The 26,584-nt window shown below is 40.1% G+C and overlaps 1 protein-coding gene across 4 annotated transcripts in view; it reads left to right on the top strand.

The window, feature by feature from the left end:
* Positions 1–26,584, top strand: part of TULP4 (TUB like protein 4) — a 128,424-nt gene that overhangs the window by 28,089 nt on the left and 73,751 nt on the right. The window contains exons 3-6 of one of the 4 annotated variants that reach the window (XM_042440480.1): positions 4,707–4,821; positions 9,264–9,463; positions 14,654–16,914; positions 23,788–23,823. In XM_042440480.1, the coding sequence (XP_042296414.1) occupies positions 16,663–16,914; positions 23,788–23,823 (288 nt within the window). In that variant the 5' untranslated portion in view covers positions 4,707–4,821; positions 9,264–9,463; positions 14,654–16,662. The remainder of the gene's footprint in view (positions 1–4,706; positions 4,822–9,263; positions 9,464–14,653; positions 16,915–23,787; positions 23,824–26,584) is intronic. The other 3 variants (XM_042440462.1, XM_042440470.1, XM_042440489.1) reach the window with 3 other exon arrangements.

Raw genomic sequence — 26,584 nt, 5'->3', positions numbered from 1 at the left:
TACAGATCCATTTAACAGTTCCTTTGTCTAGCCCACATTTTACAAGCTTGTTTGCAAGAATGTCATGGGGAACTTTGTCAAAGGCCTTACTGAAATCAAGATATACTATATCCACAGCATTCCCTTCATCTACCAAGCTGGTAATTTTATCAAAGAAAGAGATCAGGTTTGTCTGGCATGACTTGTTTCTCTGAAACCCATGTTGACTTTTTGTGATTATGGCATTGCCTCCTAGATGTTCACAGACTCTCTGTTTAATGATCTGCTCCAGAATCTTTCCTAGTACTGATGTCAGACTAACTGGACGATAATTGTTGGGATCCTCTTTTTTCCCCTTTTTGAAGATGGGGACAATGTTTGCCCTCCGCCAGTCTGCTGGGATCTCTCCTGTTTTCCAGGAGTTTTCAAAGATTATTGCCAATGGCTCCGATATTACATTTGCCAGTTCTTTTAATACCCTTGGATGGAGTTCATCTGGTCCCGGAGACTTAAATTCATTTAGATTAATAAGGTGTTCCTCTACTATCTCTTTACTTATTCTGTACTGAAATGCCCCTATCCTGTCCTCTGCTCCATTATCCTCAGGTTGAGCACCCTTTGCCTTTTCTGAGAAGACTGAGGCAAAGAAGGTGTTGAGTAATTCTGCCTTTTCTCTGTCTTCTGTTAGCATTTTGCCATCTTCTCCACGCAGTGACCCTACCATTTCCTTCTTCTTCCTTTTGCTGCGGACATATCCAAAAAAGCCCTTTTTATTGTTCTTAACCTCTCTAGCAAGCCTGAGTTCGTTCTGCGCTTTAGCTTTTCTGACTTTACCCCTACACATGCCTGCTATTTCTTTGAATTCCTTTTTTGTGATTTCCCCCTTTTTCCATTTCTTATACATGTTCCGTTTCAAACTTAGCTCGATTGAAAGTTCCTTAGTCATCCATCCTGGTTTCTTGAGACACTTCCCGTTTTTCTTTCTCACTGGAACTGTTTGAAATTGTGCCTTCAGTATCTCCCTTTTGAGAAAGTCCCATCCATCCTGAACTCCTTTATCTTTTAGTATTTCTGACCATGGAATTGCCCTCAATACTTCTCTAAGTTTACTGAAATCCGCTCTCCTAAAGTCTAGGATGCGTGTCTGACTATGCCTGGCTTCTCCTTTCCACTGTATTACAAACTCCAGGAGAACATGGTCACTTCCACCTAATGATCCCACCACTTGCACCCCATTAACCAAGTCATCCTTGTTGGTTAGGATCAGATCTAAAATAGCTGACCCCCTTGTTGCCTCTTCCACCTTTTGGACCATGAAATTGTCTTCCAGGCAAGTGAGGAATTTGTTAGGCCTTGAGGATTTTGCTGAGTTTGACTTCCAACAAATATCAGGATAGTTGAAGTCGCCCATCACTACTACATCTCTCTTTTCTGACTGTGTGGTCATCTGTTCTAAAAAGATATCATCCAATTCCTCAGTCTGACTTGGGGGTCTGTAGTAGACTCCCACCGTAACATCCTTGTTCTTTCCCTCCCCTTTAATTTTTACCCAGATGCTCTCCACCTGGCTTCCATGATTGATGTCCTGGATCTCTTCACTGGTGTAAATATCTCTGACATATAGTGCTATTCCTCCTCCTTTCTTGTTTGGCCTATTTCTCTTTAAAAGGTTATACCCATCTATTTCCACATTCCAATCATGAGACTCATCCCACCAGGTTTCAGTGATGCCTATTATATCATATTTGCTTTGTTGTACTAGGAGTTCGAGTTCATCTTGCTTATTTCCCATGCTCTGTGCATTAGTGTAGAGACATCGCAGACCATGGTTCCCTTTTACTTGCTGCCTGTGCAAGTTTTTTTGCCTCCCACTGTTGGGTCCTTGCACTTTTTTTCTTGTTTCCTCTATGTCAGTTTGACTATTTTCGCCATCCCTTTCGCCTTCCTTAATATTGTCTCCCTTCCCCTCGGAACTCAGTTTAAAGCCCTCCTGATCAAGTTCTTGAGACTGTTGGCAAAAACATTTCTTCCAACTGGCGTGAGATGCAACCCGTCTGTTGCAAGAAGTCCCTCCTCGTGGAACCGCAGCCCATGATCGAAGAATCCAAATCCTTCTCGGCGGCACCATCTGCGAAGCCAGTTGTTCACATCCGCTATTTTCCTCTCCCTTCCTGGACCATGCCCTTCAACTGGCAGAAGAGACGAGATGACAACCTGTACATCCATTCCTTTCAGCTTCCTACCAAGCGCCTCGTAATCCCTTTTCATGTTCTGAAGGCTGTGTCTTGCAGTATCATTAGTTCCCACGTGGACCAAAAGGAAGGGGTATTTGTCAGTAGGCTTGACCAGTCTTGTCAGCCTCTCTGTCACATCATGGATCTTTGCACCTGGAAGACAACACACCTCTCGAGACATCTTGTCAGGCCTACATATCACTGCTTCTGTACCCCTCAGCAAGGAGTCCCCCACTACGACCACACGCCTCCTCCTAGGCTTAGCAGCGACTGTTCCCTCGGGTGGGACTCTCAGGCTCCCCTGCTCTGTCCCTGAAGTTTGTTCATGCTGCTCTTCTTCATCCTCCTTAATAAGGGAAAGAGCTTCAAATCGATTCCCTAGCTGCAAGCTCCCAGAACAATCCCTTCTTGGCTTACTTCTCTTTGTGACATTCCTCCAGCTGTCTGCCTCCTGTGTATGGCAAGTGACCTCTTCCACCCTAGCATCTTCCTCTGCATGGTACTCATCCAAGATGGTTAGTTCTATTGTGTCCAGGAAATCCTCTTGTTCCCTAATATGCTGAAGTGTAGCTACTCTTGACTCCAGCTGCTGCACTTTCTCCTCCAAGAGTGCTACCAACTTGCACTTGGTGCATGTGAAGTTCTCGACTTCTGTGGGCAAGAAGAGAAACATCCCACAAGAGTTGCAGGTGACTACAGCAGATCCCTCGCTGTCCATACTGCAAAGTCTTTAGTAATGAATATAACAGTCAATCTAGTGGGAATACTTCTTTAAAGGAATGTACTGGCTGCTATCTTACACTTAAAGGGAAGGTTCTGTTTCAATATCTGATCCTAACCTGAAGCCACTTGAGCAGAGTTAAAGAAAATCAAAATTCGGCTCTGGAAGTTGGTATATAAAGCTAGTCTGCTAGCTCCGCCCCCTTGTGACTCACATCCCTATTAGTTCCTTAAAATCTCCAAACATCAATAAAATATGAATGAAGTAATGCACACCATGCATCACAAATGGGGGAAATGTCTGTATGTTGCACACATACAGAAAACATTTAAATGGAAAGATTCTTAAATCCAATTTGCTTTTCATTGTAGTTCATAAAATCATTAGAGCAATAGTAGGTATGATGAAACTTGCTGAAATATCAAATTATCATATATCATTATCATATCATACAATAATAATTGATTGTAAACTTTCTTTAGTTTCTAGCTTCTGAAAAACAATGTCAAATATACCAAACGTAGAACATAATATCTGTCAGCTGACTATGTTATTAAGCAAGGCATGGGATGTGGTGGCCATGACTCTCATTTCTTTAGTTGTTGTTTATATCACTTTGAGGCTTAAGAAAGTACTATATTACAGATGTTAACTGTGATTCAGATGCTTGAAAGGAGCTTGATGTACTAGATGACATTAAATCTAACTGGCTTTCCCATTTCGTATAATAAAAAATAAAAAATTGAAAGCTCCACATCCCGTTCTATGTGTCATAAATTGATATAAATAACACATGCTGTTAATTTGGAATGCAATTGCTGAAATAAACTAGGCAGTTCTGAACACTTGCTAATCAATTGGATGCCTTACGTCTCTCTAAACAGATGTGCCAAATTGAAAATGCTTTGCCTACTTGTCCCCCCCTCCATTGAATTAATTCCAATTAAAGCAACTAAACCAGCACTATCATTTATTATTCAAGATGTTCATCCCAAGTTAAACATAAAAAGAGTTATCCTAATTGTTACTTTATTATGGGTTATATCTGGAATTTTGAAATCTGAAATACTAAAAAAAAACCAAAAACCTTTTTAATGTGTGGCTAAGATACTGGTTTTTCCAGTGCCACCCTCCAAAGCTGAGAGAATGTGACTTGCCTAAGATCACTCAGTGGGTTTGCATGGTCAAGCAGAAATTCAAACTCTGGTCTCCAGGATCATAGTCCAGTGCTCAAACCACTACACCATACTGGCTATTTCTTGAGGCATTTTTGTTTTGTTGTTGTTGTTGTTGTTGTTGTTGTTGTGTGTCTTCAAGTCATTTCAGACTTATGATGACCCTCAGGCAAACCTATCAGGGGGGTTTCTTGGCCAGATTTGTTCAGAATATGTTTGCCAATGCCTTCCCCTGAGGCTGAAAGCATGTGACTTGCCCAAGGTGAACCAGTGGGTTTCATGGTGGAGCAGAGAATCAAACCCTGGTCTCCAGAGCCCTAGTCCAATGCCCAAATCACTATGCTTACCCCACAAGAAAGTAGCATAAAATTGGAGTGGGGCAACCCCCCTCTCTTCATTTCCACTCTCCCTCACTCTGAAGGCATGGGGCAGGGAGCTGCTGAAGGCACCTCTACCCATCTTGCAGCACTTATGAGACTAACTTATTATTATTATTATTATTATTATTATTATTATTATTATTAACTGAAAGTTCATGCATCTGAGGTAGTAGGCTCAAATCTACAAAAGCTCATGCTACCAGCTTCTTTCTTTCAGTCTGCATCTACACTATAGACCTCAAGGCTCCTTTGCTGCCCAGCTTTCTTTTGGAAAAGAGCTGGGTGGTGACAGCAGAGGAAGAGTGAATGCTCGCCCCTCAAGTGAAAAGTTGGTAAGTGAGCCGCTAAAAACCTATCTGCGGCCCAAAGAAGTTCAGCCTTTTTAAATTTTGGCCCTTACCTACTGCCAAGTTGTGCAGGCCTGGGCTGAAGGAATCATAAGTATCCATTACCCCATGTGTATCATGCACACATGATACAAAATATATGTTGTGTGCTTAAAGAATAGACTCAAGTACCTCCTCAAGTAGACAGGCAACATGGTATCGTGGTTTGAGGGTTGGAGTAAAAGTCTGGGTGACTAGGGCTTCAATCCCTACTAGGTCTTGAAAACCATCTGGGTGACCTGGGCAAGTCAATCTCTCACAGCCTCAGAAAAAAGCAATGGCAAACCCCATGTGCTCAAATCTTGCCAGTAAAACCCCATGAAAGGTTAGCCTTAGGGTCATAGAGGTGCCATAAGTCTGAAACAACTTGAAGGTACACAGCACCATCAACAACAACCTCCTTGAATTCTGGTTCTAGGAAAAAGGCAGGATAAAAAGTTCCTCCTCCCCTTTCCCCCAAAATGTAGAAGGGATGCATTTATTATGCACACACAGAACATTTAAATATAAGGGTCCTAACATTTATTTGCATCTTGATATATTTGCACACACAAGAAGCCTTGGCCTCATTTGTCAATGCTGTGTAATGAATACTACTTTAGGGGCATTTCAACAAAGAGGTTACTTTTCTAGGCATGTAGGTGAATTAGTGTTTATGTGGAAGAATCTAAATGCAAATGGTTATGCAAATAAATGAATGTTTATAGCCCATCTTAACTCAAAGTGCCACTTTTCTAGTATGTGCCTTGAGACCTATATATGCAAAAAGGAGGAAGAATTCTTATTTATTTTTGCAAGAACATTAATATTTATTTTTAAATTTATAAATTCAAGAAGTTTATATTCTTAATTTATAAACAGTAACATTCAAAATAAAATTATAGATTAAAATATCTAAGCAAGTTGATCAAAGATGTAAATAGTACCCTCCAGTTAAAATCTGCTTCAGCCAACAGCCTGAAGGTGAAAAAAATTTGACTGAATCAAAACATTGTTTTCAGCACATGGAAAGACAGAAAAAAAAGCTAGTCTTGCCTCTCTTGGCAGGGAGCTTCAAAGCCAGAGAGCAGTCACAAGGAAGGCACTCATTTTCTTCCTGCAAATGTGCATCTGATAGTAGCCAGACAGATAGATGAATCTTAAACCTTTGAACAATGACTATTGCCTTTGAACAATGGCTATTGTTTAACGGTGCCACATTATACATATCTACCCAGAATTAGGTTCCATGGTCCATTGGCCTTCTTTAGCTACTGTTTCTTTATCCATGGATTGAACCATTCGCAGCTTGAAAATATTAATATTATATATAAGTTCTAAAAAGCAAACCTTGATATTTGTCATTTTATATAAGAACACCTTTTTACTACACCATTGTATTTAATGGGACTTGAGCATCCATGGATATCGCTGGAGGTGGTGGTGGTCCTCGAACCAAACCCCAGCAGATACAAAGGGCCTACTGTACTTTCTTCCAGATAATCTGAAAAACTGTGGAGTTGAAATCTTTCATGGCCGGCAACCATAGTTTTTTGTGGGGTTTTGGGGCTATGTGGCCATGTTCTAGAAGATTTTCTTCCTGACGTTTCACCAGCATCTGTGGCTGGCATCTTCAGAGAATGCTTGCCTGGAAAAGAGTTGGGTGTGTGTGTGTGTGTGTGTGTGTGTGTGTACACACACACACACACACACACACACACACATATACAGTGTGACCTGGGAAGGCAGGAGGCCTGCCAGTAGCAACAGAACAATCCACATGCAAATCACTCCTGCCTTCCCAGATCACACAATATATATTTATACCCAACTCCTTTCCAGGCAAGCATTCTCTGAAGATGCCAGCCACAGATGCTGGCGAAACATCAGGAAGAAACTCTTCTAGAACATGGCCACATAGCCCAAAACCCCCACTAAAAACTATACTCTGAAAACTGCTATAACATTACAGTATTCACCCAGTGTGGGGAAAGGGTTTGTTTGCCAGGGGGCACACCTTTGAAAGTGTGTGCTACATGATCAGTAAATGGCATCCTTAATGGACAATCTGATTTTTGCCCCCTCCCCTTTTGAATGAGTGGTCACTTTTTCTTTGGAAAGGGCTGTCAATAGAGAAATCAGTAGGAATAAAGCACCTTTGCATCACTGTTGTGTTGTCAGAATTTCATCCATAAAGCACTGTTGGGTTTGCATTTATTTGTAGCTCTTGAATAAAGAACATATTGATCCTTTGAAGCTGGAGAGGACTGCTTCAAAGTCTTGAGTGTTGCTAATACAACATGACTTCAAAGAGGAATTGTGAAAGAACTGGGTGAGCATGAGTTCAGAATAGTAGATTAACAGGGAATATCTTTGGCACTTCAGTCAGATAGTATCCACTCACATGTACCAGGTATCATTGGAATCTCACTGTTTATGAGAGTTTTATGAGATTGCAGCAGAAGGTGAAATGAATAAGAAATGGAAGGTTTGATTAACAGGTTCTGATGGGGCTGGCCTTAAAGGTGGGCAAGGCGGGTACTGAGTTGTGAGGGCATCAAGAGGAGTTTAGTGGCTGTGGTTTTTGGCCATACTATTCTGGAAGCCACTGGTAATGAAAGGTTGAGTTTACTGTTGATTGGTGTTATAAATGGGGTTCTTCTCTTTTACTATCAGAAGCAGAGCTGTCAGCATCATCTTAATTAATGGAAACCAGGTCATTTGAACTGTCCTTGTTGAATATGCCAACTCCTACATTCATACTATGACTATTTGAAGAACTCAGTGCTTCAGAAGGCTAAGGGATGTTTTCATACCACCTTTGTCTTTCTGTTCTATTGCTATCATTTATATTTTCTATCCTGTGCCCCAGCCAGTTTTTAGAACACATCTTCAGAAATAACCCAGTTAAGACTTTTATATAAACACTCATTATGGTAGGGAGTGTGATGGTATCAGCTTCACTTGTGCTACAAAACTGCTTGACATACAAGGCAGTTGCTTGGCTTGATCATGTGCTTACTAAACTAAATACTTTGGATCTATGGTATTATTAAATGTTTTGGGGAAAGAAAACATCAGGGAGGGATAAATGAAGAAGACGTTGCAGCTTGGGACACTGTAGTACCTGGTGATATTGTCCCTTTAAGACTAGTTCTACCATTGTAACAGGGGGTCTGGTTCTTGTAGCTGAGGAAGGAGTGTTGGGGGTTAGGGAGGAGATCTTATAGCAAGAACTTTATGGGCCTAGAAAACTCCATGGGAATCATCCTCAAGAACCACATGACAGAGATTTTATTGGGATCCAAGAAGTGGAGCAGGACTGCACTGAAAGATAAGCAGCAAATAAAAGAGAGCTCATTCTGGGTCCTTTTCCTAACCATTGGTGGAGAAAAGCCTGAAAGGAGCAGGACTTGTTAGACAGCTGTGCTTTGCAGTCCTGCACAAGCCATACAGCCTGATAACAATGCAGAGCTGCCTGAGGGAAGAGATGTGACTTTGGCAATTTCCCACAGGTTGCTGTGAAGCAAGGGACCCCTGCCTCAGTTCCTGTGCATGTCATTAGCCATCGCCCTGACCCTACCATATTAAAAAAAAGAAATGGCATGTTAGAATGTAAGATGGCATTGCTTTGTGTGTGTGTGTGTGTGTCTGTTCCAAAGGCACTTCTTGGCCAGAGTACTATTTATGCTAGGTTTGACCCTGGTCACTGATGGATAGGATACCTGCATTTCATATATGAGTGAGGAAGTTCTCTTCTTGCCCAAAGAAAGACACAAAAAAGAGAGAGTTTTTCATGATGCCGGTGTTTCCACTAGTGTTATAGTAATCATGTATCCAAGAGGAAGAAGAAGTCATTTACTCTGCATGTCTCTGTTAGAAACTAGATTCTAGTAGATAGCAGAAATGACAGCCTGGAGCTTTTCCCAACCTGATGGTTTCCAGATGGGTCCTTGACAATTTCAGGACACAGCCTTGATGTATTATGAGCTATTCTGCAGTTTCAATGGCATATATGTTGCAGTCTGTCTTATGGGCCAGGGCCATGTCTTCTAGAGCAGTGGTGGTCCATGGAATGATGCTCATCTATAAGCCATTGGCTGCTGGTGAGTTATCAGGAAACTATGCAAATATGAAAATAATATGGCACAAATGTAGTACCAGTCTTTGGTACATGAGAAAGAAAAATTGCTGGTCCACAACCTCAGATGGCTTGTGAAGCACTGTTTTACACTGCCAAAAGTGGGTGAGTGCAAAGGAATAGCTGTGGTGCACCCTACATTTTCTTCCTTCTCTTGCAAAATGCCTAGCTTTGGCTGGTGAAAGATAAAGTGAACATCACCAGATGTAACATAGGTGTACAAAGTGTATATCTGTTGATTCCCCCTCTCTGTCTATTTGTCTTCCAGAGATAAGCTCAAAGCCATGACTCTCTAATAGAGATCAGTCATGAGATGGATAGTCGATGACAAAAAACTACTGTGCGGGGCTTCTCAGCACAGCACCAGCCAGCTGTTGACAATGTGTAAGCATTGTCAGCTCTTGTGTAGTACCAAAATCAGGGGCTCTACCTCTTGCCAGCTTTTCACTTGGCAGGAGAAATGTAAAGGTGAGAAACATGTCTTGATGCTGCTTTGCCAAGAGGTACACATGTTCATTTCTGGAAGTTCATTTTTTGCAATCTAGGAGTTCTGCACCTTTTCCAAGGAGAAGCCATGGCAGTATGAAGATCTTTCAGAGCTGCTGCTACTGCTGTGGAAGACTTGATGTGCAGTTCTTAAGACACCACAATGGGGAGCCTGCAAAAAAACCAAACCAAAACAAACAACACCAAGAATATCATCATCTCCCTGTTGGGTATTCTGCTGCAAAACATTAAATTTCCAATATATGATTCAGTTCTTTCTTACGGGAAAGAAGATATTTCCTTTCCCTGCTTCTCTTGCAGTTATACAAAGGCTTTCTTGCATAGATGTGTCTGTGCACTCCCAACAACTCACCATATCTGAAACCCCATAGCATTTCTCTCCTGGTGATTGGCGGCTCCCTCTGACCAATGGCTGATGAGAATGTGGAAGAGGTGGGGCAGAGGCTGCCCGATGGGCCCTGAGTTAACTTTTTGTGTTCCAGCCAGGAAAGGCTGCTCTGGCTTTCTGAGTCCTCGGCAAGGAGGCAGGTAAGAAGCCTTGCTTTTCCTAATGGTGGCATGGCTGCTTGGCCATGCCAACATTAGGAACATTGGGACTTGAGCATCCACAGATTTTGGTATCTGTGAAAGAGGGTCTGGAATTGATCCCCTGCAGTACTATATTTGAAGTGTTGGCTGATGTAAATCTCATTTTTATGTTTTTAAATAACTTGTATATTTCTGCTATATACTGTGATTTTAGATTTTGCCCTCTTCCAAAACTGTATTTTCTTCCTAGCTGGTTACAGGGTGATTATATTTTCTTGCTAGTGCCATTTTTAGATATTGGAATGGAGAATATTAATACTTCAGTTCTAGAAATATATTTTGTCTCTTTTTTGTACATGATGTTTTTTTCTTGCTTAGATTTCATTACAATTTTCCTTGCAAGAACTGGGGGCAAACATAATGTTAAAACAGTTTTCTATGTTTTGGGGACAAGGTCTTGTCATTTCAATTTGAGATTGTAACTTCATAAAAACAGCTGTCTTCTATAGCAGTCCATGGTGACCAAAGTCTTGATCAAATCCAGTTTAGATTACTGTCATACACTCTGTGTAGGGCTGCCTTTGGGAGGTGTTCAGAAACTTCAGCAGACCGGTAACAATGCAGCTAGGCTGTTGACTGTAGCTGGTTACAGGGTGATTATAAGTGTAATAGCTTCAATGGCTACTGGTCTGTTTCAGGGCATATTTGAAAATGCTTGTAACCTGTACAGCCCTAGGCATCTTGGGTCCAGACTATCTGTCTTTTTATATAAGCCCACCCAAGTTTTGAAATCTTTATTTTCCTTTGCTTCATCTTTATATCCTTTGTTACATGCCCATAAGTTTGACCCTTGACTTATCCATGGATCATATCAAAACCCTAATTTTGGACCCAAAACCTGTCCTTGGCTTATACATGAGGTTGACTTATATTCAAGTATGTATGATAATTATGAATGTGTAACTAAATAACATCTCCTAGCCTGCCCCGGGCCCCACCTACCTTAACTTTCAGAAGCTGCATTGAGCGATGAAGGCCTGTTCAATGGATGATTGCGGCACAGAAGAATGATGTTTCCAGCCCCCTCCTGCCAGCAAACAGTGTATCCCTCAAACCATCCAGTGCCATTTATTTTTGTGGTGGGGCGGGCATAGAGGGCTGCTGTAGGGAGGAACATTTTGTTTTTATTTTTTTGCACTGGCACGCATTCAGACACTAGTTTCAGGCCTTAGTTGTGTGAATGATGATGATGATGATGCTTGGTTTATATAGTGCTGTAGATTTTACACAGTGCTGTACATACAAACTATAAAATGGATAAAGTAAACCTGCCCATGGTGTACATGTTAAGGAAAAAGCAACATGGGATATACAGTAAATGAAATAAAACATGTATGTGATTGTCAGGGTGACTCAGCAGAAGCCAATTGAGAACCACACAGGCGTAAATGATAATGGAATTAACAAGTCCTGAATGCCAAGGACAAGAAATGTAAAGTGGATAATTGGACACACCTGACAATTGTTAAGTGGTCAAGGCTGAGATGATGAAATCATTAATTGTAGGGTGAACCAAGAGAACCAATGAGAATGGTGTACACGCCTACTGGGTGGAAACAGACAACAGTGGGTGGTAACTTGCATTGACTATAATAATGACTATGCATCCCAATGTATTTTGTGGGTTGTAGTAGTGGGTAGTAGTAGTAGAGTGAGGAGTAGTATATTGTTGTGTTGGATAGTTTGGAGCTGTATATAGTAGAATAAAGTAGATCTTTTATTTAAGACTACTGAGTTGTCTGGTGTCTTGGGTGAAGCTACAAGAACCAGCTGGATCCTGAAGAAGGGTGAAGACTTCTGTGGAAGCAAGAGTGAGAAGGCTTGGAGAATTTGTCAGGGTCTTCAGCCTATTCTCTGTAACTCTGCTAAGCTATAACCACTGGCCAAAACTGGTCAGCGCGGTGCACAACCAGGTGGTGAGTTTGAGCCAGAGGTGAAGAGCTACAACTCCCATCATCCCTGACAGTACAATCTAAGACTTTAGACTTTCTTCAAACAAGTTTTAAAAATTCTTGCAGCATGTACTAGGTCACTGTGTCAAGACATTTTCTTGAAGACGTATATTAAAATTCCTAATAAGAGGAAGGTGGAAGGCATTCTTACTCAGAGCAAGTGAAGATATTTGGGAATACTGTCAGCAGAATGAATCTAGAAGTAAGATTGTTGTTTTGACAAAAACAGTGGTGCCCATGAATTAGATTAGCAGTCCTGCAAACTGGAAAAATATAAAATACTAGTAAATACATATATATGATTGTCTGGATGCTGCAGAGTATCAATAGTGACAGAAACCATTTAGGCATTAAAAAAAAGTTGTTTAAATGATAGTGTATGAATTTGTACCTGAGGACTAAGACTAAATCATATCTGTTGTCTGCCAGCAACTTTCTTCAAGGTTGTAGATAAAAGGATGCCAAAAAAGCAGGGTCTAAATCCAATTGCTGAGGGCCTACTTACACTAAAGGCTCCAGAGGCCATCTAACCTCGGAAACTATGAAGGGTCAGCCCTGGTTAGTACTTGGATGGGAGACAACCAGTGAATACTAGGAGCTTTATTTCAGAGAAAGGAACTGGCAAAACCACCTCTGAATATTCCTTGCCTGAGAAAACCCCATGAAGTTCATGGCGTCATTGTAAGTTGACAGACAGCCTGACTGCACATATACACACAAATTAAATTGCTAGGCTGATCTAGAGTAAGTCTGTTGAATCAACTACTGAATGATAAATCAGCACTTGTGTAAACTTGCTGATGCATTGGGTCTACTTCAGTTAGCAATTGGATTGGCCTAAAATTTAACAGTATTTTTTTCCCATTGTCTATCACCTTTTATGTTTGTGTGTGCATACAGTGACACATACAGTTTTTTGTTGAGGAAGGGACGCAGTACTTGCATGGTGAAATCCAGGGTCACTGGAGCAAAATCATCTTGGGTAAGAGGACCACCTCCTTTTGTCCTCAGCCTTGTACCTTCTCTCAGATTCATAATATGGTTCTCCAACCCTTCAGAGCATATTCTGAAAGTGAACAGAGTGACACAGGGATCGAGTGGGGATTTCTCTTCTTTTTTATGTTGTCTGAAGTGGTTCCATCATTGGGACAACATAATTTGATATCACATTCTGCTCCCTGTTTCAAAACCATATGTATGACATCAGAGACAAGTTTGCATTTAATGTAGCAGTTGCATGAATTTTAAGGAGACAGATACAAATATTTGCAGCAAGAAAAATACTGATGCAGCTGCTTTGCAAATACTCAGTTATATACATGAAGTATGGATTTAGATGGAAAAAAACCAAATGTGTTTGATATATCTTCTTGAGTTGGCCTTTTGACATTTTAAACATTGATAAAGCTATACTTTCAGGAATTGCTTTTCTAGTTCCAAGTAAAGAAAATTATTGTTTCCTTTTCTCCACTTCATTGTGCCCCCATATTTGCACTTATAAGTTATTTCTGCTACTTTAATAATAATAATAATAATAACATTATTTGTGTTTCCCTGCCTCTCCCAGTGGATCGAAGCAGGGTTACAGACTACTTTGAACATACTGAGATTTATGTGGCAGATTACAGTGGCCTCTTCCAATGCCAGGCACATACAAGCAAATTTGCTTATTGTAATAAAATAAAATTGGTAGTGTAAGCAAGTAACGGTGTAACTGGAAAATACTTTATTTACATTTCTGAAAATCAGAAGTTTAAACTCAATATGATCGGGATTAATTATTTTGGACTCAATACTAAATCTTTTAGGTAGCAATTGTTCAGAGAATGTTTTTAGGGGGGGTGTCAACAATTACTTTTCTGAATACAGCTATATGAATCTCCTCCCCCCCCCCACTTTATATTGACCCTAAGACTCACTTCTGGAAGTCTGACAACTCAATTTATTAGCTGCTAGACTATGTTTAGAGCAAGGATGGGTAAAATGGACAGAATTTAGAACAAGGATAGGCAACATGTGGCACATTTCACCCCTTTTCTTTGCGTTCACTAACCCAGTTGCTGTTGAATTGGCCACCTAAATTATGGAGCAAAATAACTGTATTATGGAAGTGCTGATAGATTCTCTGCTATACAATTTCACAGTTTGCGGGAGGATTCTCTGGCATCCTCCTGTACTGTAGACAGCTATGGCAACGGTAATGGTTGACTTCAAATATTGGTGCCAAAATCAGTGGCAGTATGGCTTTTGATAAGTGAATTCTTTGTCCCCATCCTGATCTTGAGAAGTTAATCACCTCTGTTTGAAATCTCATGTATCTTTTTAGAACCAATAATCCTTATAGTGTCTGCATTCTTCTTGCTCCAGCTTGCCCTTCCCCACCCAATTTATCTGAACCACATATGTGTAAAATATAATCTGTCAATTTCTTGTTGTGTGTGTTTGGAATGTTTGAAAAACAATGCTGAAATTGATAGGAGGATTGATTGAAAATCTGAATTTGGAGTCCATTCAATTGGTCAACCTATAACTAAACAATCCTTCTATTTCAGTATATGTGTATATATATATAATTTTCCTTTCCTTTTCTTTTTTTCTTTTCATTTTACAGAATTGGAAGCTTCTAGGAAGATCTAATTTTGAGTGCCATATGACTTATATGACTGCCATAGCTAAGCTGTGAAGCCAGATGCAACCCAAATTGCCAAGTTGAAAGAGTGCCTGTGCATACCGTGTATACACATACACATACATATGTGCAACTACAGAGACTGGGAGTTACATATTTTAGAAGGATTTAGCAACTGATAAAAATCAATTCAAGCACTAGATGGAGCATCCTGACAGCACGAGGACCAAAAGCCCATGCGATACCTTCTGCTAGTAGTGGTCACCTCTCTGTATGGTCTACAGCATTTGAAAAAAAAATTGCAAGAAGGAACAGAAGACAACACACCCACTGCACAGCAGAATAGACATAAATACCTCTATGGAAAAAAAAATTATGAAACTGTCTGTAAGAGACTGATACTGTCGTTCCCAGAGAAGGAATAATGTTCAAGTTCCTGGTGCATTTCAGTTGGATTTAATGTGGTTGCTAATTAAGCAGTGATAAATAATTGAGTGTGAGGTGTTGACTCATAGAAAGTGCTTTGTGAAGTGGTGGGACAGATCCAGGGGTTGAATTCCAGAGACTTTGTCATCTTATATTGAGTTTTGCACTTGAATTTGCTATTTTTTCTTCTTCTCTGCCCTCTTATTTTGATTTTGTTCTTTGTTAATATGTTACAAATGCTGATAAATATTTGATAATAAATGTTACACAGAGCATTGGAATACTTTTAAAAACTACATTCTACCGCTGCAAATGTGTTGGTTAGAACTATGAATCTCTGCTCTAGAAAAGCATCAATAAGGAAGGGGCATTTTGACCAAGCAAAGAACACATCACAGAAGACTCTAAAAGGAAGGGGAAGTTGGATTTTTTTGTATGTGAATGGCCTTGCTTTTTTTTAGTTTGTGTTTCCCCCTCCTGTCTTGAATCCTACAGGACCTGCAAATAATTGCTTACTGGATGTGCTTTTAGTTCTGGCACTTGTTTTTACAAGAGAATGAAAAGTGAGTCTGGTGATTCTCTTCTCACAGCAAAAAGGGAAAGGACAAAAACATAGAACAACCCAATGTTTGGGAGAAAACTTTTTGGTTCACCTGAGGTGAATGTATCTGCTTTAAAAGCTTAAAAGCATCAGAGCATTTTAAAAACAACAACAACTGCTAAATGAAAAGGGACTTCCCTTCTCATGCCTGCATGTGGCAGCAGGTCGTGAGGAGGCAGGCAAGACAGTGTGATAAACAGAGACTCCAATGGAAGCTGCCAAGGAAATGGGATTGCCTTTGGATTGCAAAGGTGCTCAGGTTGAACCGTGAACAGTGGAGTTCAGAAAGGGCTTTTCCGTCTGGCCTGGCACATTGTTAACTGCACAAAACTTTGGTTTGTGGTCTCACATGGTCTGTGTGCCTTCCCCCTCCCCTCCTTATGCAATCTATTTCAGCTTTAGCAGCAGAAATTTGGTCTGTTGGGGAAGATATGCCTGAGGATGGCTTTGGGAAAAGATTGAATGAATGTCCTGTATGTATACCTATGAAAATCAAACTGGAGAAAATCTTTTTAAAGCCTTAAGTTACTTGAAACCTACACATCTGCAAACTTTTGTCTCTGGAACTGCATAATGCTATACTGGAAATCTCAGGCTGTATGATGATTATATCCAGTTGAGCAAAAAGGCGGCTTGCCGCTTCTTTGAACGCCTCTTCTGCAGTAGCTGTTTCTCCAAAGGATAAGTGTGTCCTCACTTTTACGACTCCAAATCAAAATGAACCCAATTTGTTTTGGTTTTTTTAAGCATTGCATTTTCTTAGCCAACTGTCATCATCTTTTATAGAGAAATTTTTCACTATGCATTTGGTGGATATTTATAAAAACTAATCTTTTCTTCTTCTTTTACCCTCTCGTATTCTGATCTGTCTAAAATTTTGGTCGTATCAACAAAACAAAAGATTTACATTTTCTGCACTAGACATAGTACTTTCTTATGTCAAAAGGGAAAAATAGAGCAAAGCATGTATGCAGCTGTGGAACATGGGCCTGTTCTCTGCAGCGATTCCAACATCCTCTGCCTCTCTTGGAAAGGCAGGGTTCCTAAAAGTGAAAAGGAGAAGCCTGTATGCCGGAGACGATATTATGAGGAAGGATGGCTGGCAACTGGCAATGGCCGGGGAGTCGTTGGCGTTACTTTCACTTCCAGCCACTGTAGAAGAGACAGGAATACACCACAGAGAATCAATTTTAATTTAAGGGGCCACAACAGTGAGGTGAGTGAATTCCAAGTACTATGTTATAATTTAGGAAAAAGAATAATAATATGGTCTGCCTTGATCAAAATACCCATGTCAGATAACCAGACAAGATAAAAATGCTTGGAACCTGGCTTCAGTTAGGCAAATTGGATTTTGACATTCTTTGACGGAATACATTCAGTACTCTACACCATGGTTTGGTAAAATATGCAAAAATAGGAATGAATTGCCTTGATCTTCAGTTATCCTCCAATATCCTCTTGTTCTGTCTTAAATATGATGGGTTGTATGGTCTGGAGTGATAACTTGTGGCTGATATTACTGTTAATTAAGCCTATTTTGAACTGTGGTTTCTGAAGATGGCTTCTCAGCCACAGGAGAGGAGGAAGAGACCAGGAGGGAGTGCTTGCTGCAGTTGTGAGTGTTGATTCTCATGTTATTAGCCCCATGTATCCATTCTGGGTTTTAATCCAAACTTTAAAGGTCTTGATTCAGATTAAGACCTAGAACAGAGTCACTACCCCAATTATATGGAAACCACTGGTTGTCACTGGTTTACTGTGGCTCCTTCCTGCATATGCATGTTTTGCTAAAACATGGCACAGAATTGCATGTGAAGGTAGCTTTTGTTTCTTGTCACTACCTCTCTTGTGCTTCTGTTTGCTATAGACGCAAAGTTTATGTCTGGCAGTGGTTTGCCATTGGTGAGACAAACACGGACCAGGTTCAGACAGTTCAAAATAACATAATTAGGCCTGTGAACTCTCCTTTGTCCTTCTACTGATTCTCTTAGAATACAGGTTTTGGACATTATGCCTGCATAAGTGCCTATGGGCAAGAGGGCAATGAGTGTGGGCCTGAACTAGACAGTCTATACACCAAAAATGTGGGGCAGTGTGCAACTATTACATCTCATGTACCGATGTAAGAGGGATCTGGAGGTGTGGTGGGCCTACTAGAGTGCTGTGTGGTGAGTTGTTATAATCCTGATAATTTGCCACATGTTTGGTTATACTGTGGAGAGCTGTAGGAAAGCAGAATGGAGTGTAACGCTCCAATTCCCTTTGAAGTGGTGCAGGAAGATGGGTGTAACCGTGAACACTGATTGATTACTGTACTTCCGGGGTCAGGAAAAATGCTCTTGCTGCTGCTATTATCTTAATAATAGTCACGTTTTAAGATTTATATGTAAGTTTTAGGATGCAAAATATTTCTTTATGTGGAAAAGAGAGCAGGAAGAGTAATGTTCCTGCCTTATTAGAAGAGTCTACACTTGCCTTAAGCATTTCCTTGCTGTTAATGTAGCAGGAAGCATATAGCTGGTGCTCAGAGTGCTGAAAAGTCGCATAAAAAAAGCCGAAGGCTCTGTGTTGTGAATTAATCCTGTCTGTTTTTTTGTAAGTGGATTTTTAGCATTAGTAGGTTTTTATTTAGGTAGTGGATTTTCCTGTTCAAGCCACTTTATGCATTGCTACCTTGCTGTGCTGTTTTTCCCCCCTTAAACTCATTTTTAGTTCTCTGAATTGGAAATCTGGATAAGGCTAGTTCATCAGAAATGTAGCTTGTGGGAATGCTTTTGGTGCCAGGATCAGAGATCAGAGCTTAAGACAGAGATTTGCTGCTTAGCATTGAGGCATCTTGGGTAGCATGAAATTTTGCATGCACAGGGATGTGTCAAGAATGCCAAAGACTGCAATATATATGGTTGTAAAAATTTTAAGGGCAACTTGCATTATAATTTAAGTTTCTGAATCATTAATGTGAGTAGGGAATGGGCCCAGAGAATGACTTTTATAGCCAGACATTTCAGAATGTTAATTTTGGGCCGAATCCAGAATGAGTGATGTCTGTTGAATTTATTAGAGGGTTGTGCATGCATTGAAATCTGACAGTGAGACCCTGCTCAGGAACCCATCTTTTGCATATACAAGAGTAGCAATCACTCAGGGCATGACCTCTTCAGTACTTGCTCTAGTAATGTAGAATATCCTTTTCCCCATGGAGTTATCTTTTGTCTCTTTTGGGAGGGAAGGAAAAACATTTTAGTTGTGATCTTTTGGCTTAGCTAAAAAAATTTTTTTAATAATAGGGATTTATTTTAGTACAGGGGTGATCACCTGTGGAAGACCAGGGGCTGCATTAGCCACCTCCAGGAGACCTTGGAGGGCTGCATCCCCTTACATTCTCTCACACACAAAAATGCCCCCAAATACCTTTTACTAGACATTTTTGGTATGTTTTTAGGCCTCCTAGTCCATTTTAAGCCCAGGAGAGGCCTTTTTTTTAACAACAGGAAGTGAGTGAAAGTCACTTTCTATTCATGTTTCAAAAAAGGCCTCTCAGGGACCTAAGGTGCAAAAGGTTATTTTGCAAAATAAAAAGAAAAATGACCACTGGAGGCCCACAGGAGTCATGACAGTGACCCCAGGGACTGCATATTGCCCACCTTTGTTTTAGTAGTTAATTTGTCATTGACTTTTGATATTCTTTCTTTCTTTATTTTTGTTCTTATGCTGCAAAAGAGTTAGATACTGGAAAGTCCTCTAGGACAGTGTTTCTCAAACTGTGGGGCAGGACCCCAAGGGTATGTGTGTGCAAGAGTTGCTCAAGGGGTCCATGAGACTTAGGAGGCTCTGATTCCCCCCCCCCCCCTTGGGCTCCTCTTCTTCCTATTTTTATTTCTCCTGGAGGGGAAGAGAAAAACAAGGAGGGTGCTTGGAGCCTCTACCTGGAGGTGAAGGACAAGTAGGAAAGCTATTTACTTATAAAATGTTAAAATATGAATATATATGAATGTGTGAACAAAAATATGCATGCTAAACAACCATGATATTTTTATTCATATACTACATTGAGTGTGTGAGGGCATGATATCTGCATGTAGTTGTAAAGGGGGTCACAGCCAGGGTAAAAGGTTTGAGAACCACAGCTTTAGGAATGATGGAAGCCATTGAATAGAGAGAGCATAGAATCACAGGTGAGGTGTTGGCAAGTGATTATACAGTTGTCCTTCTGTATCCATGGATTCTTTATTGATGAATTCAACCATCCATGGCTTGAAATTATTTTTAAAAGATAAACCTTGATTTTGCTATTTTACATAAGGGACATAATTTTTCAGCACCATTGTATTTAATAGGACTTCAAGATTCATGAAGTTTGGTATCCACAGGGGGCCTGGATAGGGCTTATGGTAATTGCAGGCTGATGTGAGCATTGAGTCTCTTCTGAGAGCAGATATATGGTAGCTAGGTTAAAACTGAATGCTTCTGTTGCTTTCTAGCATGCTGGAGTTATGATGGAAAAGATTTCAGTAAAAACTGCCTTTGTAGGAATCTGTCTCAATCTGACTGTATTCATTCATGTCTTTAACAACTGTCAGAGAAGACCCTATGATAACAGATTACTTACAGTGCCTGGAACTAGAGGCTGCTTTTCAGTTGTGAAATGACTCATAGACCCGTAAGCAATTGCACATGACAACCTCTGTATCACAGCCGTGCTGCTGCTTCTGATGTATATGTGTTATCTATCAAGGGATAAAATTCTTCAAGGTAATTAGAGATAAATAGCAGGTAGAGTCTGAAATTAGAAAATAGTTTATTCTTGCAAACAATGGCCTGCACTTAGCAATATAAAAATGTGTAGGATGTGGCATCTTCCATTGCTGTATTTTGGTGAGCTAATGCTTTCTTCTAAGACAGTCTGATGCTAATTATGTTTTGATGTAAAATTTGTGTGTGCTTGATTTATAGCAACGATGAAAACACAGGAGAAATGGAGCTTCAGGTTAGAATCGGTTTTTATCTTGTTCAGGGTCTGTGTTACTTGAGGAAAAGGAAATTAAGAATGTTAGCATGACAGACCTGGAACATAACTGCACTACACAGTTATAGCAGATTCACCCCACAGTAATTATCATAGTGCTGGTCTGTGGAATCCGGAGATTTGTGTTTTTTGAGACATCTAGGGCTGCATCTGCACTAGAGAAATAATCTGGTTTGACACCACTTTAACTGCCACAGCTCAGTGCTATAGAATTCTGGGTAATGTAGTTTGTTGTGGCACCAGAGTACTGCTCAACAAACTACAGTTCCTAATATTCCATAGCACTGAGCCATGGCAGCTAAAGTACTGTAGTGTCAAACCAGATTATTTTTCCAGTGTGGATGCAGTCTTCGATTCACTGCTAGAGAGCTCTAGGTCACTCTTTTTTATGCCAAAAGACTTCAGCATCCATTATGAAAACACTGTGTTCAAAGTGGCCCAGGACATCATGTCCTCTGTGGTGACCATAGGTCTGTTCGAATTTATATCCAATACCATCCATCCTACAAGACACACTCTAGACTTAGTTTTCTGTGGTAGGCTGGATGATGGTGATCTGGGAGTGGGGGAACTTTGAATAGTTTTGTTGGCATTGAAAGATCACTACTTGGTGGGTTTTTGGCTCACTGGGGCTTAAGCTTATGCAGTGGTGTGGATCTGATCATCCACCACAGGAGGCTTATGGATCCAAATGGATTCTTGATGGCTCTTGGGGAGTTTCTTGTTGCCTTGGCAGGTGATCCTGATGAAGCCTTTGATGATCTCTAGAACAGGAAAATGGCCAGAGTGATGGGCATGGTCTCTCCTATGTGTTTCCTCTCACTGAGTAGGGCCATATGCGTGTCTGGTTTACTAGATGCAATGTGGGACAGAGACTAGAATGCCCAGGTGGAAAACATAGAGTGAGTCTGTCTCTGAACATAAGCTAGAGGCTATTGAAAAACCTACATTGTGGCAGTGGTGGCAGCAAAGAAAGCATACTTCTTTGCTGCCGTTATAACTGAATAATGTCATTCAGCAGTGCTGTCTTGAGTGAGCAGGGGCTTTTTACGCTCTGCCTCACAGGAAGAGAACATGGACATCTCAGTTTGCAAGATACTTTTTAGGCAAAATTGTGAAGAACTTGCAAGACACTTTGCAGGCAAAATTGCTTAGATCTATGTGGACTTAGATGTTGTAGCTGATACAGTTCCAGTGAATGTAATCAATATGTTCCAATTTGTGCAGCCTAAGGATGTGGACAGGATCGCTGGAGAGATGGGAGCCACCTCATGTGTACTGAGCCTTTGAACTTCCTGGCTTTTAAAGGTAGCTAGAGTGATTTGGTTTTGTGCCTTGTGCTCTTCAACATGTGCATGAAAGTTCTGGGAGAGGTTATCTGCAGTTTTGGGGTTTGGTATCATGAGTATGCTGAAGACAACTAACTTTATTTCTCCTTTCCATCTAATTCCAAGGAAGATCTTTTGATGCTAAACCAATATCTATCATCAGTAATGAACTGAATGAGGGCGAACAAATTGAAGCTTACTCCAGACAAGACAGATGTGCTTCTGGTCAGCTGAAAGGCATATCAGGGAATAGGAATCAGCCTGTGCTGGATGGAAATACACTCCCCCTGAAATCATTCTCACAGCTTGGTTGTGCTATTCAGTTATGACCCTAAATAACCATATTTCATGGATGGCTGTAAGTCCATTTGCACAGTTAACACTAATATGTGAGCTGAATCCGTTTCTAGAGAAGTCAGGTTTGGGTACGGTGAAACATGCCTTGATTATATTTCATGTGAATTATTATAACACATTCTAGGTGGGACTGCCTTTGGAAATTCTTTGAAAACTTTAATGGGTTCAAAATGCTATGGCCAGTATATTGACTAAAGTTAGTTACAAAGAACATATAACTCTCTTGTTGAAACATCTTCTGTTGAAACATCTGGCTACCAGTTTGTTTGTGGGCAGCATTCAAAGTGCTAGTCATGATCTTTAAAGTTCTATGCAGGTTAGGTTCAGATGATTTGAGGCTGCATCTACATTGCAGAATTAATGCAGTTTGAGACGACTTCTGGAATTCTGAAATTGGTATTTTTATGAAATGTTTAGCCTTTGTTGTCAGAGAGCTGGAATTAGGGAATTCTGTGATTTGTAGTTTTGTGTGATATTTAGCCTTCTTTGTCAGGGAGCCCTATTGCTATAGATTCCACAGGATGATGCCATGACAATTAAAGAGGGGCCAAACTGCATTAATTCTGTCATGTGGCTGCAGCCAAAAAGACCAAATCTCTGTATATGAGCCTGCCAGAATCTTAACATCCCACCACCATCACATGAGGACACTAGGGAAAGCCTTCTCAGTGACTCTTCTCAAGCTATGAAATTTCCTTTCATGGGAGGCTAGGTTGCCTGTCTCTCTCCTCCTAGTTCACTGGCAGGCAATGATTTTTCTGTTCATGCATACATGTAATGATTCAGTAGCTGGAGAGAATCATTTTTATTTGTGTACTGTATTTTTAACTTTATTATTATGTTTTTAAATGATTTCATATTTTAAAAAATGTAATGACATTTTAATATGATAATTTGCTTAATTATATTTTAACACAATTGGGACCGCTGGATCAGCAGGCTAGTGATCTGCGGATTGGAACACTCACAGCTCACCACACCCCATATTATTCAATGGTAGTGTATGCATGCAAATGTGAATAATATGGGGCACAACCATCCACATTTTTTTCTCATACATGGGGGACCTGGAGCTGACCCCTGCGGATGGGAAGGGCCCACTGTGTTAGGTTATTGGCTTTTTGTTTATTTTTAGCATTTTAGCTGTCTTGGGTCCTACACCAGGGGAAAGGCAGCAAAATAAATAAATGAATAAATAAAATCTCTGATTTTAGAACTGGCAAAAGCATAATTTTATTTTTAAAGAGATCATCAGATCACTTGATGCAGGTTGGCTGTATTTCTATAATAAAAGTTGTTGCATTTTTTAAAAGTTCATCCAAATGTTAAATGGTCAGCATTATTGATCAGAAAAAATGTTCTACATTTATTGAAGGAAAAGGCAGAGAACTTCCGAATGGAAGAAAGGATGGTAAGTACCTTTTTATATTGTGGACAGAACAATCTTGTCAGGATGACCTGAACTACTTAGTGAGAATTAAAGTGTGGCTACAGTGTACTAATGAATTAATAGCCTAAAGTAAAGCAGTACTCCAACTAAGTTAAATGTGTTGTGGCCATTTGTCTCCCTTGCTCCACATTTCCTTTCAGGAGCAATTTCTCTTTAACTGAATTAAAGATAAATCCAATTAAACTTATGTTGGATAAATATACTACAAAATTTTCACAGTAGTCTCCTTCTGGAAGATTTCCTCTAGGTGTCAATGATGTAATCTGTTGCCTAGAAATAAATGGTGAACACAGGTGCACCTTAACAAAATATCTTCAAAGGGCAAAAGCAATTAATCTGAAGATCTATGTATTTCCATTTTGATTTTAGAATGGTTTCACAGAAACTTCATTCTCTAGGCACTGGGCATCGGGAAGTATTGATGGCTTTGCCATGTTTTTTCAGAATCAAATTAACAAAAATTTCACTAATGCATTGCTGCACAAGGAAGGAACAATGCCCATTGTAGGAATGCTACTAGACCATATATAATACAACTGTCTGTTTGCAAAAAGTATCAGCAGAGCATTTCCAGCAGAAATCAACAACAGCTGTTGTGTACAGCAGCCGTTGAGAAAGAGCGACTACAGGCTGAGTAAAGAGACAACAAGGATGATGTAAAAAAAAAAAAAAGAAAGGGGGGGGGGAGAAAGAAAGGAAGGAAGAAAGAAAGAAAGAAAGAAAGAGAGAGAGAGAGAGAATTAGGTCAATTTATGGTGCAGTACCAGGTAAATTAAACATAAGTTTGATTTGGTTAAGCATTTGCTTTAGAACAATGGATATTGAGCAGTTCAACAGTGAGACAAATAATTTATAGTGTTCCAGATGTCCGTACTTGAACCAGAGTTCTACATGCATGTGTCAGTTGGTTTCCTAAATTAGATGAAAAGGCAGTATGGGGCACCATGAAGACATAAAGGGATGAGATAAGACAAATTCCTCTTTTAGGTAGAACCACAGTTTTGATTCAGCTCGTGTCAGAGGCAAAATTGCCTTTATGTGTCTGTTATCATCACCATTATTTCTTAATGTGGGAAAAGATGCAATATCTGAAAAGCTGCTGCTTAGTTTTCATTAGTGTATGTGGGGCATGTTGGAACTGAATAAGAAATAGCCTAGCGGTGCTCACATTGTGACTGCAAAGTCAAGCTAAAACATTACAGTGGTCTTCAGAGGAAAAGGTAAGATGAAAAATCCCCCTCACAGTTTAGAAAATTGGCACTGCATAGAAACAGTGGTGGTGATGGAGTAAGGTTCTTCAGTGTTGTTAGCTCTGAAGGCTTACAGATGGTGTTCGGTCAGACACAACGTGAGTTTTTCTCCATTTGCCTTCCAATAATTTCTCCAGTTCTTCATGTGTAGTTCAGTTTGGCTGCATCCATGGAAGATAATGACTAATAGCAATTGCATCAGTATCCAGGTTAACTCTGGAGACTGACCAGAACATCAACAGGAACACCAATCTTGTCCGCAGGAAAATCCGCCAGAGACATCTGAAAATCAGTTGAATGAATGAGGTGAGGAGGACAGATCAGCTGAACTGGTCCTCTACCTCTGTAAAAATGATGCAACCTATCCATGACAGAGGTGTTATTAACAGAACAGTGAAAACAATCTGGATCTGAAGAACAGGTGTCTTTCTCTGATGTGTTTTACCCCTGAAGTGGCATTTGGCCACCTACAACATCCCTGGAGGCTGAAAAGCTACACTCTTTGATATGTTCATTTATAAAGGAATACAGTGTGAGTGTAGATCTGTAGAACTTATGAAATGACGTCTACTGTGTCAGTGGAGAAATAAATTTTTCAAAATAAATCTACATAATCTTGTGGACCAGGATATTGTAATCTCATCACAGTTAAATCATTTTCAAAGCAGTGCTTGCAATCTGTTGCCAGAGATATTTACATCCCTTTTGCCCATGACATTTATTGTGTCATTTCCAGGACAGCCATAGGCGGACCTCTGGCAAAAAAAGCAAATAAAACAGCTTTCTACATAGCATTGCCTCTCTGCACCCCACCACACTATTTTCTTGAGGAATGTCAGTTGGTACATTTTTCTTCATCATCTTTTGGTAACTGAAAAATATTTTTCAGTTTGGAAGAAATAAGGGTATGTAGTATTTATTTTCCATTTCAGATCTAATCTCGCTAGAAAAGCCTTATTGATTTTAATATGTTGTGACTTAATAAATTCATTTTGAAACCATTGGTTTCTCCAGTAGACTTTTAAAACTGAGATAAAGAGCACAAATGCTATAGCACTATGTTGTTGTTGCTTTGTGCCTTCAAGCCATTTCCAATTTACGGCAAACCTGACAGGGGGGTTTCTTGGCAGAATTGATTCAGAGGAGGTTTATCATTGCCTTCTCTTCAGGGTGAGAGAATGTGACTTATCTAAGGTTTGTTGTGGTGCCTTCAAGTTTTTTTCAACTTATGGCGATCCTGAGGCGAATCTGTCATGGGGTTTTCTTGGCAAGATTTGTTCAGATAAGAGGTTTGCCATTTGTCTTTCCCTGAGATTGGGAGAATGAAACTTGCCCAAGGTCACCCAGTGGATTGGTTCAGTAGGTTTCCATAGCTGAGTGGGGATTCCAACCTTGGTCTTCCAGAATACTTGTCTAACACAATAATAATAATAATAATAATAATAATAATAATAATAATAATAATAATAATA

This window comes from Sceloporus undulatus, chromosome 1, assembly GCF_019175285.1.
Source record: "Sceloporus undulatus isolate JIND9_A2432 ecotype Alabama chromosome 1, SceUnd_v1.1, whole genome shotgun sequence".
Taxonomy (NCBI): domain Eukaryota; kingdom Metazoa; phylum Chordata; class Lepidosauria; order Squamata; family Phrynosomatidae; genus Sceloporus; species Sceloporus undulatus.
This window is presented reverse-complemented; position numbering and strand designations above follow the sequence as displayed.